Source organism: Oncorhynchus keta, chromosome 21 (assembly GCF_023373465.1).
Source record: "Oncorhynchus keta strain PuntledgeMale-10-30-2019 chromosome 21, Oket_V2, whole genome shotgun sequence".
Classification (NCBI taxonomy): domain Eukaryota; kingdom Metazoa; phylum Chordata; class Actinopteri; order Salmoniformes; family Salmonidae; genus Oncorhynchus; species Oncorhynchus keta.
The window spans coordinates 29,167,104-29,184,802 of NC_068441.1; the positions used below are offsets into that span (position 1 = coordinate 29,167,104).

General features: G+C 41.8%; 1 protein-coding gene across 3 annotated transcripts in view; it reads right to left on the reverse strand.

Annotated features, from left to right (window-relative positions):
- Positions 1-16,525, reverse strand: part of LOC118400401 (natural resistance-associated macrophage protein 2-like) — a 46,723-nt gene extending 30,198 nt beyond the window's left edge. For 2 of the 3 annotated variants that reach the window (XM_052473668.1, XM_035797241.2), the window contains exons 1-3: positions 12,112-12,269; positions 7,819-7,955; positions 3,452-3,571 (exon numbers count right to left, since the gene is read on the reverse strand). In XM_052473668.1, the coding sequence (XP_052329628.1) occupies positions 3,452-3,571; positions 7,819-7,955; positions 12,112-12,148 (294 nt within the window). In that variant the 5' untranslated portion in view covers positions 12,149-12,269. Of the gene's footprint in view, positions 1-3,451; positions 3,572-7,818; positions 7,956-12,111; positions 12,270-12,752; positions 12,854-16,360 lie in introns of those variants that run through there. The other variant, XM_035797242.2, reaches the window with a different exon arrangement.
- Positions 16,526-17,699: the final 1,174 nt, after the last annotated feature.

The window sequence follows — 17,699 nt, forward strand, 5'->3', positions numbered from 1 at the left end:
TTTAAGTCTTTACTGAAGACTCATCTCTTCAGTGGGTCATATGATTGAGTGTAGTCTGGCCCAGGAGTGGGAAGGTGAACGGAAAGGCTCTGGAGCAACGAACCGCCCTTGCTGTCTCTGCCTGGCCGGTTCCCCTCTTTCCACTGGGATTCTCTGCCTCTAACCCTGTTACGGGGCTGAGTCACTGGCTTGCTGGGGCTCTCTCGTGCCGTCCCTGGGGGTGCGTCACCTGGGTGGGTTGATTCACTGTTGTGTTCGGCCTGTCTGGGTTGCCCCCCTTGGGTTGTACCGTGGCGGAGATCTTTGTGGGCTATACTCGGCCTTGTCTCAGGATGGTAAGTTGGTGGTTGAAGATATCCCTCTAGTGGTGTGGGGGATGTGCTTTGGCAAAGTGGGTGGGGTTATATCCTTCCTGTTTGGCCCTGTCCGGGGTGTCCTCGGATGGGGCCACAGTGTCTCCTGACCCCTCCTGTCTCAGCCTCCAGTATTTATGCTGCAGTAGTTTATGTGTCGGGGGGCTAGGGTCAGTTTGTTATATCTGGAGTACTTCTCCTGTCCTATTCGGTGTCCTGTGTGAATCTAAGTGTGCGTTCTCTAATTCTCTCCTTCTCTCTTTCTTTCTCTCTCTCGGAGGACCTGAGCCCTAGGACCATGTCCCAGGACTACCTGACATGAGGACTCCTTGCTGTCCCCAGTCCACCTGGCCATGCTCCTGCTCCAGTTTCAACTGACCTGAGCCCTAGGACCGTGCCCCAGGACTACCTGACATGAAGGCTCCTTGCTGTCCCCAGTCCACCTGACTGTGCTGCTGCTCCAGTTTCAACTGTTCTGCCTTATTATTATTCGACCATGCTGGTCATTTATGAACATTTGAACATCTTGGTCATGTTCTGTTATAATCTCTACCCGGCACAGCCAGAAGAGGACTGGCCACCCCACATAGCCCGGTTCCTCTCTAGGTTTCTTCCTAGGTTTTGGCCTTTCTAGGGAGTTTTTCCTAGCCACCGTGCTTTTACACCTGCATTGTTTGCTGTTTGGGGTTTTAGGCTGGGTTTCTGTACAGCACTTTGAGATATCAGCTGATGTACGAAGGGCTATATAAATAAATTTGATTTGATTTGATTTGATGGTTGCTGATAAATGGTCCTCTGTATGCCTACGTAGATATTCCAGCTGCAATAGTAATTTACATCACTAACAATGTCGACGCTGTATTTCTGATCAATTTGATGTTATTTTAAAATGGACAAAAAAGTGATTCAAAAGAGAAAAATTCTAAGTGACCCCAAACTTTAGAATGAAATTATATGTACAACATATTCAGAATGTTGATACCACTTGACTTTTTCCCACATTTTGTTACAACCTTACTCTAAAATTGATTCAATTGTTTTCTTCCCCCTCAATCTATACTCAATAGCCCATAATGACAAAGCAAATACTTTCAAATGTAAATAAAAAAAAAAGAATATTCTATTTACATACAGTACCAGGCAAAAGTTTGGACACATCTAATTAAAGGGTTTTAATTTAGTTTTACTATTTTCAACATTGTAAAATAAGAGTGAAGACATCAAAACTATGAAATAACACATATGGAATCATGTAGTAAGCAAAAAACAAAAAGTGTTCAATCAAAATATAGTGGGGCAAAAAAAGTATTTAGTCAGCCACCAATTGTGCAAGTTCTCCCACTTAAAAAGATGCGAGGCCTGTCATTTTCATCATAGGTACACTTCAACTATGACAGACAAAAACAAAATAAATCCAGAAAATCACATTGTAGGATTTTTAATGAATTTATTTGCAAATTATGGTGGAAAATAAGTATTTGGTCAATAACAAAAGTTTCTCAATACTCAATACCTTTGTTGGCAATGACAGAGGTCAAACGTTTTCTGTAAGTCTTTTAAGGTTCACACTGTTGCTGGTATTTTGGCCCATTCCTCCATGCAGATCTCCTCTAGAACAGTGATGTTTTGGGGCTGTTGCTGGGCAACACGGACTTTCAACTCCCTCCAAAGATTTTCTATGGGGTTGAGATATGGAGACTGGCTAGGCCACTCCAGGACCTTGAAATGCTTCTTACGAAGCCACTCCTTCATTGCCTGGGCGGTGTGTTTGGGATCATTGTCATGCTGAAAGACCCAGCCACGTGTCATCTTCAACGCCCTTGCTGATGGAATGAGGTTTTTACTCAAAATCTCACGATACATGGCCCCATTCATACTTTCCTTGACACGGATCAGTCGTCCTGGTCCCTTTGCAGAAAAACAGCCCCAAAGCATGATGTTTCCACCCCCATGCTTCACATTAGGTATGGTGTTCTTTGTCCTCCAAACACGACGAGTTGAGTTTTTACCAATAAGTTATATTTTGGTTTCATCTGACCATATGACATTCTCCCAATCTTCTTCTGGATCATCCAAATGCTCTCTAGCAAACTTCAGACGGGCCTGGACATGTACTGGCTTAAGCAGGGGGACACGTCTGGCACTGCAGGATTTGAGTCCCTGGCGGCGTAGTGTGTTACTGATGGTAGGCTTTGTTACTTTGGTCCCAGCTCTCTGCAGGTCATTCACCTGGTCCCCCCGTGTGGTTCTGGGATTTTTGCTCACCGTTCTTGTGATCATTTTGACCCCACGGGGTGAGATCTTGCGTGGAGCCCCAGATCGAGGGAGATTATCAGTGGTCTTGTATCTTCCATTTCCTAATAATTGCTCCCACAGTTGATTTCTTCAAACCAAGCTGCTTACCTATTGCAGATTCAGTCTTCCCAGCCTGGTGGTGCAGGTCTATAATTTTGTTTCTGGTGTCCTTTGACAGCTCTTTGGTCTTGGCCATAGTGGAGTTTGGAGTGTGACTGTTTGAGGTTGTGGACAGGTGTCTTTTATACTGATAACAAGTTCAAACAGGTGCCATTAATACAGGTAACGAGTGGAGGACAGGGAAGCCGCTTAAAGAAGAAGGTACGAGAGCCAGAAATCTTGCTTGTTTGTAGGTGACCAAATACTTATTTTCCACCACAATTTGCAAATAAATTCATAAAAAAATCCTACAATGTGATTTTCTGGATATTTTTTTTCTCATTTTGTCTGTCATATTTGAAGTGTACCTATGGTGAAAATTACAGGCCTCTCATATTTTTAAGTGGGAGAACTTGCACAATTGGTGGCTGACTAAATACTTTTTTTGCCCCACTGTATCTACCACAATTACCTCGTACGCCAGCACATCAACTCGGTATTTGTACCCCATGTATATAGCCAAGTTATTGTTACTCATTGTGTATTACTTATCTATTATTTCTCTATTTTTCCTTTCTCAGAATTGTTAGGAAGGGCCCGTAAGTAAGCATTTCACTGTTAGTTTACACCTATTGGTTACGAAGCACGTGACGTATAACATTTGATTTGGTACCCCTGTCCCTTGAATGAAGGTTTGTGTTCACCTTAAAGCCAGCTTTAGCTCCAGACTGCAGGTCGGACTCGATGTTCCCTGGGTCAAGATAGGCGATGCTCATCAAAAAACCAGGTCCCGTAAAGGCCCAGAGTTTACGGAAACTGAACACCTGAAAAGAGAGGATCGCAAATATTACAATCAAAGCCTGAAAATAAATCTTACCATGAAGTATTACCAGTCATTGATGTTATAATTTCTAAATTATTCTATACTAATAGTATCTTTGTGTATCACTTTATTCAGGTCATCAGCTTAGCATAATATGCTCTTTGAGGTCATACACACTTAGAAGATAGGCCCTGTGATGCCATAGGCTCTATGACTCAACTGTGACGTAATATACAGTACCAGTCAGAAGTTGACATACTACCTAAACAAGGGTTTCTTCATTTTTACATTTTTCAACATTGTATAATAGTAAAAACATCAAAACTATGTAACACATGGAATCATGTAGTAAGCTAAAAAAAAAAGTGTTAAACTAAACATTATATAGCCACCCTTTGCCACGATGACAGCTGTGCACACTTGGCATTCTCTCAACCAGCTTCATGAGGTAGTCACCTGGAATGCATTTCAAATAACAAGTGTGCTTTGTTAAAATAATTTGTGGAATTTCATTGCTTCTTAATGCGTTTCAGCCAATCAGTTGTGTTGTGACCACGGTAGGGGGGTAAAAAGAACATAGCCCTATTTGATAAAAGACCAAGTCCATATGGTAAGAACAGCTCAAACAAGCAAAGAGAAACAGTCCATCATTACTTTAAGACATGAAGGTCAGTCAAGCCGGAACATTTCAAGAACTTTGAAAGTTTCTCCAAGTGCAGTAGCAAAAAACATCAAGCGCTACGATGAAACTGGCTCTCATAAGGACCGCAACAGGAAAGGAAGACCCAGAGTTACCTCTGCCGCAGAGGATAAGTTCATTAGAGTTAACTGCAACTCAGATGGCAGCCCAAATAAATGCTTCACAGAGTTCAAGTAAACAGAAATCTCAACATTAACTGTTCAGAGGAGACTGTGTGAATCAGGCCTTCATGGTCAAATTGCAACAAAGAAACCACTACTAAAGGACACCAATAATAAGAAGAGACTTGCTTGGGCCAAGAAACACAAGCAATGGACAATAGACCAGTGGAAATCTATCCTTTGGTCTGAGGAGTCTAAATATGAGATTTTTGGTTCAGTAGGTGAACAGATAATCGCTGCGTGTGTGGTTCCCACCGTCGTGGCTGAACGACGACATTAAGAACATACAACTGGCAGGTTATACACTATCGACAAGACAGAACAGCAGCCTCTGGTAAAACACGTGTGTTTTTCTTACCACCACAGACCGATGCTGGCACTGAAACCACACTCAATGAGCTGTATACAGCCATAAGCAAACTGGAAAACCCTCATGCAGAGGCAGCACTCCATGTGACTTTAATGCAGGGAAACAAAATCAGTTTTACCTCATTTCTTTAGCATATTACATATGCAACCAGAGGAAAATAAAATTCAAGACCACCTTTACTCCACACACAGACGTGTCCCTCACCCTCTATTTGGCAAATCTGACCATAATTCTATCCTCCTGATTCTTGCTTTCAAAAATTAAAGCAGAAAAGCACCAGTAATTCAGTCTATAAAAAAAAGTGGTCAGATGAAGCAGATGTTAAACGACACGAATGCTTTGCTAGCACAGACTGGAATATTGATAGAGGAAAATATGGTTGGAATGACTAATTATGTATACATTCCAATCAGAAACTGACTAGTCCAAATGCTATAATGTACTGTACATGCGAGTTCTCTCTCTTGCCCCCTTTCCCAATTGTATATAATGTAGTCAGGAGTTTGTAACAATGAAGGTCTGTTCCTTAGTTCATTCAGTTGTACAAATCTCCAGGTGGTGGGAACGGGCCATCTCCAGATTGTCGGGAATGTTGATTTATGCTGACTGGCCTTGACTTCGTGCTGATAACGCGAAGGCTCAAGAGCTAGAGGGCCCCTCTGCTTGTGGAATAGAAAGTTTGGAAAACGCTGACGTCATTTTCAGTTTATAACCTGTGGAAATGTGTGTAAGCATTGAGTACTCCCTTGTAATAAACGCTGTTACTTTACGCTTTTAAGACTGGTCTCATTCTACTTCATGCATAATTAATGAACTTACAATTCATTAATGAATTAGAAATGAGTGCGAATTGGTTTTGGCAATAAAACATAAAGGAATTTAGAATTCCTCTATCAAATATGTTCCGCGATTTCTCTGATGGCATTAAGGAGTACACCACATCAGTCACTTGCTTGATCAATAAGTACAGTGACAGGACTAAGATTGAATTGTACTACACCAGCTCCGACACACTCGTCGGATGAGGCAGGGCCTGCAAACTATTACAGACTGCAAAGGGAAGCACACCCGAGAACTGACCAGTGACACGAGCCTACCAGACGAGGTAAAAAAACTTCTATGCTCGCTTCGAGGCAAGCAACACTGAGGAATGCATGAGAGCATCAGCTGTTCCGGATGACTGTGATAACTCTCTCCATAGCCTACGTGAGTAAGACCTTTAAACAGGTCAACATACACAAATCCGCAGGGCCAGACGGATTACCAGGACGTGTACTCCGAGCATGCGCTGACCAACTGCCAAGTGTCTTCACTGACATTTTCAACCTCTCCCTGTCCGAGTCTAATACCAACATGTTTCAAGCAGACCGCCATGGTCCCTATGCCCAAGAACACTAAGGTAACCTGCCTAAATGACTACCGACCTGTAGCACTCACATCTGTAGCCATGAAATGCTTTGAAAAGCTGGTCATGGTTCACATCAACACCATTATCCCAGAAACCCTAGACCCACTCCAATTTGCATACCGCACAAACGATGCAATCTCTATTGCACTCCACACCGCCCTTTCAAACCTGGACAAAAGGAACACCTTTGTGAGAATGCTATTCATTGACTACAGCTCAACGTTCAACACCATAGTGCCCTCAAAGGTCATCACTAAGCGAAGGACCCTGGGACAAAACACCTCCCTCTGCAACTGGATCCTGGACTTCCTGACGGGCCACCCACAGGTGGTAAGGCTAGGTAACAACAGGAAACTAAAAACATTTGGCATGGGTCCTCAGATCCTCAAAAGGTTTTACAGCTTGAGCATCCTGACTGGTTGCATCACTGCCTGGTATGGAAACTGCTCGGCCTCTGACCGCAAGGCACTACAGAGGATAGTCCGTACGTCCCAGTACATCACCGGGGCCAAGCTTCCTGCAAACCAGGACCTATATACCAGGCGGTGTCAGAGGAAGGCCCAAACAATTGCCAAAGACTCCAGCCACCCTAGTGATACTGTTCCCTCTGCTACAGGAAGCCGTACCAGAGTGCCAAGTCTAGGTCCAAGAGGCATCTAAACAGCTTCCATCCCCAAGCCATAAGATGCCTGAACAGCTAATCAAATGGCTCCCCAGAGTATTTGCATTTCCTTCCCCCCTCTGGAACACTTCTGCTACTCTGTTATATCTATACTACCATATTACCTCGACACCAGTGCCTCCGCACATTGACTCTGTACTGGTACCCCCTGTATATAGCTCCGCTATTGTTATTTACTGCTGCTCTTTAATAATTTGTTATTATTTTCTCTTTTCTTAAAACGGCATTGTTGGTTAAGGGCTTGTAAGTAAGCATTCCACTGGGGTTAAGGGCTTGTAAGTAAGCAAGCATTACACTGTAAGGTCTACTACACCTGTTGTATTCGGCGCATGTGACAAATACAATTGGATTTGATTGATGGTTTGGGATAAGTTGGACCGCAGAATGAAGGAAACACAGAAAACAAGTGCTCAGCAGATGTGGGAACTCCTACAAGACTTTTGGAAAAGCATTCCTCATGAAGCTGGTTGAGAGAATGCCAAGAGGGTGTAAAGCTGTCTTCAAGGCAAAGGGTGGCTACTTCGAATAATCTAAATTATAAAATATATTTTGATTAAGACTGTTTTGGTTACTACATGATTCCATGTGTTATTTCATAGTTCTGATGTCTTCACTATTATTCTTAATGTAGAAAATAGTAAAAAGAAAATAAACCCTTGAATGAGTACGTGTGTCCAAACTTTTGACTGGTACTGTATTTTATAAGGTCATAATTGCAAATGTGATGCCATAGGCTCTGGGTTCATCTGTGTGAGGTCATAGACGTTGACGTCATAACCCTCTGAGTAATACTTACTGTGATGTCATAGACCCTGAGATCATAGGCTTGGTGTTAATAATCCCTGTGGTTTTCTAGATAATCTGTGTGAGGTCCTGGGCTCTGTTTTAATAATGCCTGTGAGGTCATAGGGCACATCGCCTCAGTACCTGGGTGACATCCTCTGGAATGGGCACCTTCTCCTCAAAGTATGTGGAGAAAGGCTCGTCGTCTGAGGCCGGAGGGGAGGTGGAGCTGTACAGGCCCTGGGTGCTCTGGATGACCCCATTCTCCTGAGGAGGTTCCTCTGTGTGTGTGAGAGAGAGTGACAGCAGCACAATTAGATCCAACCAAATCAAGAGAAAACTAAAAGACAATTACTTGACACATTGGAAAGAATTAACAAAAAAACAGAGCAAACTAGAATGCTATTTGGCCCTTACACAGAGAGTACACAGCGGCAGAATACCTGACCACTGTGACTGACCCAAAATTAAGGAAAGCTTTGACTATGTACAGACTCAGCGAGCATAGCCTTGCTATTGCGAAAGGCCGCCGTAGGCAGACATGGCTCTCAAGAGAAGACAGGCTATGTGCTCACTGCCCACAAAATGAGGTGGAAACTGAGCTGCACTTCCTAACCTCCTGCCCAATGTATGACCATATTAGAGAGACATATTTCCCTCAGATTACACAGATCCACAAAGAATTCGAAAACAAATCCAATTTTGAAAAATTTCATATTTTCCAAAACCCATATCTACTGGGTGAAATTCCAGTGTGCCATCAAAGCAGCAAGATTTGTGACCTGTTGCCACGAGAAAAGGGCAACCAGTGAAGAACACGCACCATTGTAAATACAACCCATATCTATGCTTATTTATTTTATCTTGTGTCCTTTACCATTTGTATATATATATATATCATCTGTAGTGTCTTTGTTGTTTTGAAACTTCTGTATGTGTGATGTCTACTGTTAATTTTTATTGTTTATTTCACTTTATATATATATATATATATATATATATATGTTGTCTACCTCACTTGCTTTGGCAATGTTAACATATGTTTCCCATGCCAATAAAGCCCTTGAATTGAATTGAGTGTGTGAGTGAGTGACATGAAAACTACTGTGATCACATGACCCTGAGCAATATGAAGAGAGATTCTATTCTACCCACACTCTTCCCATGACCAAGCTATGTTCCACACCATTTGATTCGAGACAAGCAACACTGAAGCATGCATAAGACAATCAGCTGTTCCTTGACGACTGTGATCATGCTCTCCATAGCCGATGTGACTAATATCTTTAAACATGTCAACATTCACAAGGCCGCAGGGCCAGACGGATTACCGGGACGTGTACTCCGAGCATGCGCTGACCAACTGGCAAGTGTCTTCACTGACATTTAACCTCTCCCTGACCGCGTCTGAAATACCAACATATTTAAAGCAGACCACCAGTCCCTGTGCCCAAGAACACCAAGGTAACCTGCCTAAATGACTACCGACCCATAGCACTCACATCTGTAGCAATGAAGTGTTTTGAACGGCTGGTCATGGTTCACATCAACACCATTATCCCAGAAACCCTAAACCCACTCCAATTTGCATACACACAAACAGATACACAGAGGCTGCACTCCACACTGCCCTTTCCCACCTGGGAAAAAGGAACACCTTTGTGAGAATGCTACTCAGTGACTACAGTTCAGCGCTCAACACCATAGTACCCTCAAAGCTCATCACTAAGCGAAGGACCCTGGGACAAATCACCTCCCTCTGCAACTGGTTCCTGGACTTCCTGACAGGCTGCCCCCAGGTGGTAAGGGTAGGTAACACCACATCTGCCACCATAATCCTCAACACGGGGGCCCCTCAGGGGTGCGTGCTCAGTCCCCTCCTCTACTCCCTGTTCACCCATGACTGCACGGTCAGGCACGACTCCAACACCATCATTAAGTTTACCAATGACACAACAGTGGTAGGCCTGATCACCGACAACGATGAGACAGCCTATAGGGAGGTCAGAGACCTGGCAGTGTGATGCCAGAATAACAACCTATCCCTCAACGCGATCAAGACAAAGGAGATGATTGTGGACTACAGGAAAAGGGAGGGCTGAGCATTCCCCCATTCTCATCGACGGGGCTGTAGTAGAGCAGGTTGAGAGCTTCAAGTTCCTTGGTGTCCAGATTACCAACAAACTATCATGGTCCAAACACACTAAGACAGTCTTGAAGAGGGCACAACAAAGTCTATTCCTCCTCAGGAGACTGAAAATAATTTGCATGGGTCCTCAAATTTGGCCGCCTTTCGTTTCAGTTCTCTGCTGCCTGTGACTGGAACGAATTGCAAAAATCGCTGAAGTTGGAGACCTTTATCTCCCTCACCAACTTCAAATATCTGCTATCTGAGCAGCTAACTGATCGCTGCAGCTGTACATAGTCTATCGGTAAATAGCCCATCCATTTTTACCTACCTCATCCCCATACTGTTTTTATTTATTTAATTTTCTGCTCTTTTGCACACCAATATCTCTACCTGTACATGACCATCTGATCATTTATCACTCCAGTGTTAATCTGCAAAATTGTAATTATTCACCTACCTCCTCATGCCTTTTGCACACAATGTATATAGACTCCCTTTTTTTCTTCTGTGTTATTGACTTGTTAATTGTTTACTCCATGTGTAACTCTGTGTTGTCTGTTCACACTGCTATGCTTTATCTTGGCCAGGTCGCAGTTGCAAATGAGAACTTGTTCTCAACTAGCCTACCTGGTTAAATAAAGGTAAAAAAAAAATAATAATAATAATAATAATAATAATTAAAATAAAAAAATCCTCAAAAAGTAAGTTCTACACCATCAAAAGCATCCTGACTGGTTGCTTCACCGCCTGGTATGGCAAGTGCTCGGCCTCCGACCGCAAGGCACGACGGAGGGTAGTGCGTACTGCCCAGGACAAGCTTCCTGCCATCCAGAACCTCTATACCAGGCATGTCAGAAGAAGGCCCAAACAATTGCCTAAGACTCCAGCCACCCTAGTCATAGTGTGTTTTCCCTTCTACCGCACGGCAAGCGGTACCGGAGCGCCACGTCTAGGTCCAAAAGGCTTCTTTAAAGCTTCTACCCCCAAGCCACAAGACTCATGAAAAGCTAATCACACAGCTACCAGGACTATTTGCATTGTACCCCCCCTTTACACTGCTGCTACTCTATTTTCCAAACATAGTCACTTTACCTATAATACATGTACATATTACCTCAATTACCTGGACTAACCGGTGCCCCTGCACATTGACTCTGTACATTGACTCTGTACATTGACTCTGTACTGGTACCCCCTGTATATAGCCTCACTACTGTTATTTTATTGTCGCTCCTTAATTATTATTTTTTATTTAATTTTTTTACTTCAGTTTATTTTAGTAAATACTTGCAATTTTAAGAAAATAAAATAGTATTGTTGGTTAAGGGCTTTTATAGCCTCGCTACTGTATATAGTCTTTTTACTGTTGTTTTATTTCTTTACTTACATATTGTTCACCTAACACCTTTTGGTTAGAGCCTGTAAATAAGCATTTCACTGTTTATTCATCTACACCTGTTGTATTCGGCGCATGTGAAAAATAACATTTGATTTGATTCAGGTGCAAATTAAAGCAGAAATTCAATGGCAACCGTGCCACAGTCAAGAGATTGAATGCCATACTTTCAGTCTCCTCAAGCCATCTATACAGTCACTTGAAAGCATGTATGACTAATGACAGAAGCGTTTGCCAACTTCAACAAGGAAGTGCCACATTAAAGTCTGTAAAGGGAGTGTCAATCAACTCTTAACCTGGCTGAGTCTCCAGGAAGGGCCAACAAACCCGTTTTTATGACACATTTTGAAACACTTCAGGTTAAAGTAAAAGATACGTAAAGTAAAACATTTTTTACAATATTTTTATTGTCACATACACCAGATAGGTGCAGTGAAATGTGCTGTTTTACAGGGTCAGCCGTAGTAGTACAGCGCCCTTGGAACAAATTAGGGTTAAGTGCCTTGCTCAAGGGCACGTTGGCTAATTTTTCACCTTGTTGGCTCTGGCATTCGAACCAGCGACCTATCCTTTACCAGAACAATGCGCTAACCGCTAGGCTACCTGCCACCCAATAGCTTAATAGAAGGTGTCATTTTTATCTTTCAATGCAATTTTTACATGAATAGGCTACATCATACCTCTGAAAAGTAGGCTAAACAAAGAGCAATACTAAGGCCAAATATCTATTTGCGTTACAGGTTAAATATGAACAGAGTGATCACATGAATTGTCACATCATATGAATCAAAAGCCCAATAATCACATCATTACACAAGAATTCTAGACCCTTAATGCATCCTCCTCCTTACACTCTTACACTGACAGTGTACCACTCTACCGATGGTCTGATACAATGATCTGTACTTACTCAGGTTGGACTGTTCATTGGGCTTCTCTTCCTTCATCTCCCAAAGGTTCCTCTCGCACTACAGTCTCTTTGGGTCCAAGTCTACTTCTAACAGGAGCGTTGCTTACATGGGCTATAACTTCCTATTTCAATACACGAGTCAGACTCAGGATGACAAAGACTAACTTACTAACCCGTTCCCCTTCAACCCAAGGAAAGAAAGCTTGGTCACAAACTCCTGATTTCTATTGCCACATCATCATCATCATCATCATCCCCCCCCCCACACACACACGAGAACATAATAACACATCCCTTCTAAGTCCAAGGCACAAGTTGAAAACAATGACCATGCTGTTTCCCAAAAGAGCAGTGTCACTTCTTGACACTTTAGAAGAGGGTTAACACACACACTACCACCAAGCTTATGTCATTGTGGTGCTGGGAGTTAATGCCCTAAAAACAACAAGGTGAATCTCACTGTCTTGAAAAAGGTATTGGATCGAAAATGTGCAGAGGTAAATCGTGTGTTCGGGAGTTATTTTTTCTACAATGTATTGTGTATACTGGCATAGAGCCTATAATGCACCATGTTTGCTGAGCTGACCACAGTAAGTCGTGGGAGTTAGTGTGGTGGAATGTCTTGTTTCTGTTAACGTTACCTTCCAGGAGGTCGGCTTCCCGCTCTGTCTCCATCAGTGTGGGTTGGGGTTAAAGGGGGGGCGGAGGGGGAGCTCTGGAAACGCAGAGACTGGAGATCTGTCTGGAAACAGGCAACTGAAATTAAACTAAATATTAAGAGAGAAATATATATAATACAACACTGCAGAGACCAGTAACACTTATTTTGGGTTTGAAAAAAGTATGCTTCCATCTCTAGCCTTAATTTCTGACCAATTACCCACAATGACCAGAGTTTATCTGCAGGCTGTCACTCCAGTCACCCACTGAATCACTGAAGGATCAGTGTTAGTAAACAGTTGGTTTGGGATTTTATTAGGATCCCCATTAGCAAAAGCAGCAGCTACTCTTCCTGAGGTCCACACAAAACATAATTTGACAAGAACAGCAAGGACAGAACTACATTTTTTTTTTAAAGGCACACGTAGTCTACATATCAATGCATACACAAACTATCTAGGTCAAATAGGGGAGAGGCGTTGTGCCGAGAGATGTTACTTTCTGTTTTTTTTAAACCAGGTTTGCTGCTTATTTGAGCAATATGAGATGGAAGGAAGTTCCATGCAGTAAGGGCTCTATATAATACTGTACGTTTTCTTGAATTGTTCTGGATTTGGGTCTATGAAAAGACCCCTGGTGGCATGTCTGATAGGATATGTGTGTATGTCAGAGCTGTGCGTAAGATGACTATGCAAACAATTTGGGATTTTCAACACAATGTTTCTTATAAAAAGATTAAGTGATGCAGTCAGTCTCTACTCAACTCTTAGCAAAGAGAGACTGGCATGCATAGTATTTATATCAGCCCTCTGATTACAATGAAGAGCAAAACATGCCGCTCTGTTCTGGGCTAGCTGCAGCTTAACTAGGTCTTTCCTCGCCACACGACTGGACAATAATCAAGATTAGACAAAACAAGAGCCTTTTAGAGTGTGGTGTCAAAAAAACAGAGCATCTCTATATTAGAGCAGTGGTTCCCAAACGCCCAAGGGGTCTGTGTGTGGGGGGGGGGGCGCGCGCAAACTCGGCTTTAAAACTTAATCTTGAAAGTTTTAATAGTAGAATGCACAAGGTGCAATTTTGAAATTGAGTAGTGCATCATTAATTCCTTTTATTAGGTTAGTCACTGCATACCTTAGAGAGCCATTTTTAACTTAGCAGAAATGTCCAGATCAACTAGACTATGTCAGCGAATGTTTGTTGTTTGTTTTTTAATTGGCTTTTTTTTAGCCCATAGATATAGTTGTAATTTTTCTGTCACTCAAATAACACGAGTACACAGACAGGGCAAATGAATAAAATTACAACAACAAAAAATGCTTTAAAACTGCAACGTTTTCTTTGCACCTCATGACAAAATGTGTAGAATTGCAGGAAATAATCTAAACCTGCAATATTATCTCCACCAACAAAACAGGTGTCAACAGTTTGTGTCATGAACAGTGCTTGTGTCCATAGAAAAATTCCATTGCTGGAAGCCCCCCCGAGTGAAAAAGTTTAGGAATAACTGGGTTAGAGTTCCATTTCTTTCCACCATTTCTCCACTTGGGTCTAAATACTGCTCTGCCAGAGAAGAGCAGGACCGCTATAGAAAATGGTGAGAGGCTGACTGGTGCATGCTTTAATTTGTAGCGCTAGACCAGATCTTACACAAGACAAGATAAACTAAAAAAAGGTAACCTAGAAAAAAGGTATTCACTACAATGGGAAATAAGCACTCTTGAAACTTGTATCAATAACCCATGACAGGAAACGACTGATATTGATGCTGCTGAGTAACTAGTTCTGCAACAGCAAAATGACTCAGCAAATGCACATGACTACTTCATTCAAGTTTAAAGTCACATGTACAAGTATAGTGTAACGCCTTTCTAGCAAGCGCTAACCCCAACAGTGTCGTAATCAATAACAATGTAATACAAAAAAATATTACCCTGTGAGAATATTTGGTACAAAAGCCTTAAATTGACCTCAACATGGTCTCTGTGGTTAGAACACATATTATTCGGTAGCCACTGAGCAAATTTCACTTCCCTCAATGAGAAGTTAACAAAAACCTCCTGACATTCACACAGTGTACCTTCAACACTTTACAAATGCCCAAACAAGAAAAAAACTAATCAGGAGACGCTATCCTGACAACCTCGGGCAAACACCCCTATCAATGTAAATAAAATAAGTTGTACAACACCTGAGTATATACTGAGTTAAAATTGTCAAATAAGAAGCCCGATCATTCATTCTTCCCAAGAAACAGAAGCATGAGGCTGACGAGAATGGGGGGGTTGTGAAAGCGTGCAACTATAAAGTCATGACTCATTGAAAACTTGGGTGGGAGAGAGAGAGAGAACAGAGTGGGAGCAGTTTGCTCTTCCCCTAACCTGGGGCCTTTCCTCTCCCCCCTCTCTCCAACAGACCTAATCTGTGAAAAACAGCTCACTCTATATAACCTCCCTAACGGAACAAGGACCTTGCACACACACACCCATCTACTTTAAGGTATAGCAGCCTAGGAAGAAAACACAAACCTTTAGTCTATATTCCTCACATGACACAAGGAGTAGGCTTGAAATCAGGAAACAGAACAGTTTGGCCTAGAAATGTCTGAGGGCTGAATAAATGCCTGTGGCAACAGTCTGGCAAGTTTAGAACATGTTATAGTTTGTCCAAATCAATGATTAGGCCTACATATCTGTCAAACCAAGGTCAGACTGACCATTTTCATATCAAATCTCAAAGGTTGTGGTTTAAACAGTTAAGTGACTAAAGGTATTTGATATTTATTCAAACTTGTGCAATGTAAAAACTGTCCATTAATTTCCATCTACACTGCATATACTAGATGTATTTATTTTAAGCTGTTTGGTGGCATGGGCTCACTTTGACATTGGAACACAGTCAAATCATGGGCTCACTTTGAAACCCAGTCAATAACAAATGACTAACAAGCAAGTGTCGTTAATAACTGGATAGGAAGGGGGTGCAGAAAGTCTAGACATTTCTATCGCAGCTATCTGAAATTAAGTAAAAGTATGCGTCAAAGGAGTACCATAACAAACCAATGGAATCTGAGCAAATGTAAGAAGTCAGTTGAAATCAGCCAAATTTCCTGGCTGAACAGTATTCTGACGTCTATACTAACTAACTGTTATATATCTTTAAAAAAACATAGATTATCGCCAAAACCTTGGATAGGTAGCTAGCAAACCACAGGTAAACTAACTACATTCCCTGGCTAGCGCTGGAACATTGGGCAACTAACGTTAACATGGACTCTAGCTGGATAGTTACCAAACGTGTAACTTAGCTAGCTAACTTATGCTGCCTTAATAATATAATAGTCGAAATAAGTGTTATTTAATGTACATAGCTGTCTACTTACATCATTTTACAGTAAATAATTGACAGCTAACTAACTAACCAGCTAGTTAGTTCACTTTGACCTATGATGTGGCAAGCAATTAGCCTAGCTAGCTAGCTAGCTAGCTAGCTAACGTTAACTTGGATGCCATGGTGTTAGCCGGCTAAAAAGCTAGATGTAAGTTAAAGTAAAACAAGCACCGGAATGAATGTATCAGCGTCGTCTTACCTGGATATAGCTTATGTACAAAACGTGTGTTCATGTCAATTTCATTACGTTAAATAACGAATAGATAAACTGACATAACACTAGGACAGTAGGACGGTGTCCATTGACCCTGGTTTATTCGACAAAAGCAATGTCGCAAAAAAACAAAAAAGTAATTGCGACATGTGTAATGGAAAACGCAATTTCTAAAGATCGACATTTTTATCCGTTAGACTGAGGTGGATTTTTATTTTGTCGAACGTTCTTCATTGCGACAAATTATATAAACATTTTTTCGAATAAATAATGATTGCAGAATCATTTTAAGATACACGGGGCACGCGATGTAAACCGCGTAACGTAACTATAAAGCTCAATTCCACGATTAATTCTAAATGCGAAATATATTTTTTTCTAATATAAAAGTGTCTTTGCAGGACAACGATGGTCCTGACTTTCAAGAATAGCTTCACCTTGCATTTCTGGTTTGCTGGCAATATTTGTATAGCCTACATTATGATATTATTTGTATTTGTCAAATGCAGCCAAGCATCGATCATCATGTCACCAGAATAAGACCCTCGATATTTATTGGAAAGGTGCAACAAGCTCATCTCCTTGCACTTTCTTCTCCCTATGAAGTTAATCATCATTCATTTAAACTGTAGCCTAAGAAACTGCATGTTTTCCTGGCGAGTCGTAGTGGGAGGACCACACAAAATGTCGTGACTCCAAGTTTACTTTGAATTTCCAAAAGATAACAAAAACATATGTACTTTTTACAAGACGTGTTTGTGCCGTCATGTGCATTAGTATCACAATTTCTAACTTATTTGCATTCGTTTTTACTTACACTTGTATGTTGACTTCTCTATTGACGTTGTTTTTAAGTTTTGGCGGACATTTCTTTAGCGGATGTACAATCGTCGCGAATTTAATTATGGGGAGTTTCAGGCCCTGGAGTGAACCTTTATGCACACTCCGTCTACCGTCCAAACACTTAAAAGACACACCCTCGTCCACTAACCCTTGCCTAAAACCCTTGGGAGAATACCCGTCGCCATCTTGGTGGGTGGTCCAAATGATTAGCCAAGCAAGGGAAGTTTGCAACGTAAGCCCCTCAGCCCTAGTTTTCAGTCAACTTTGCGAGTGTACAATTATGTTCTCTCCGAGGCCTGAAACTCACCAATTAGTGATGGGCATTCCGGGTCTTTTCAGTGAGCCGGCTCGTTCGGCTCTGGTCACCAAAAAGAGCCGGCTATTTTGACTCCCAAACGGCTCTTTAAAAAAGTATGTTTTGTATTTTTTCAAATCAAACAGTTCGCGATAGTGTTAGTGATTGGTGTTAAAACAATTCTAA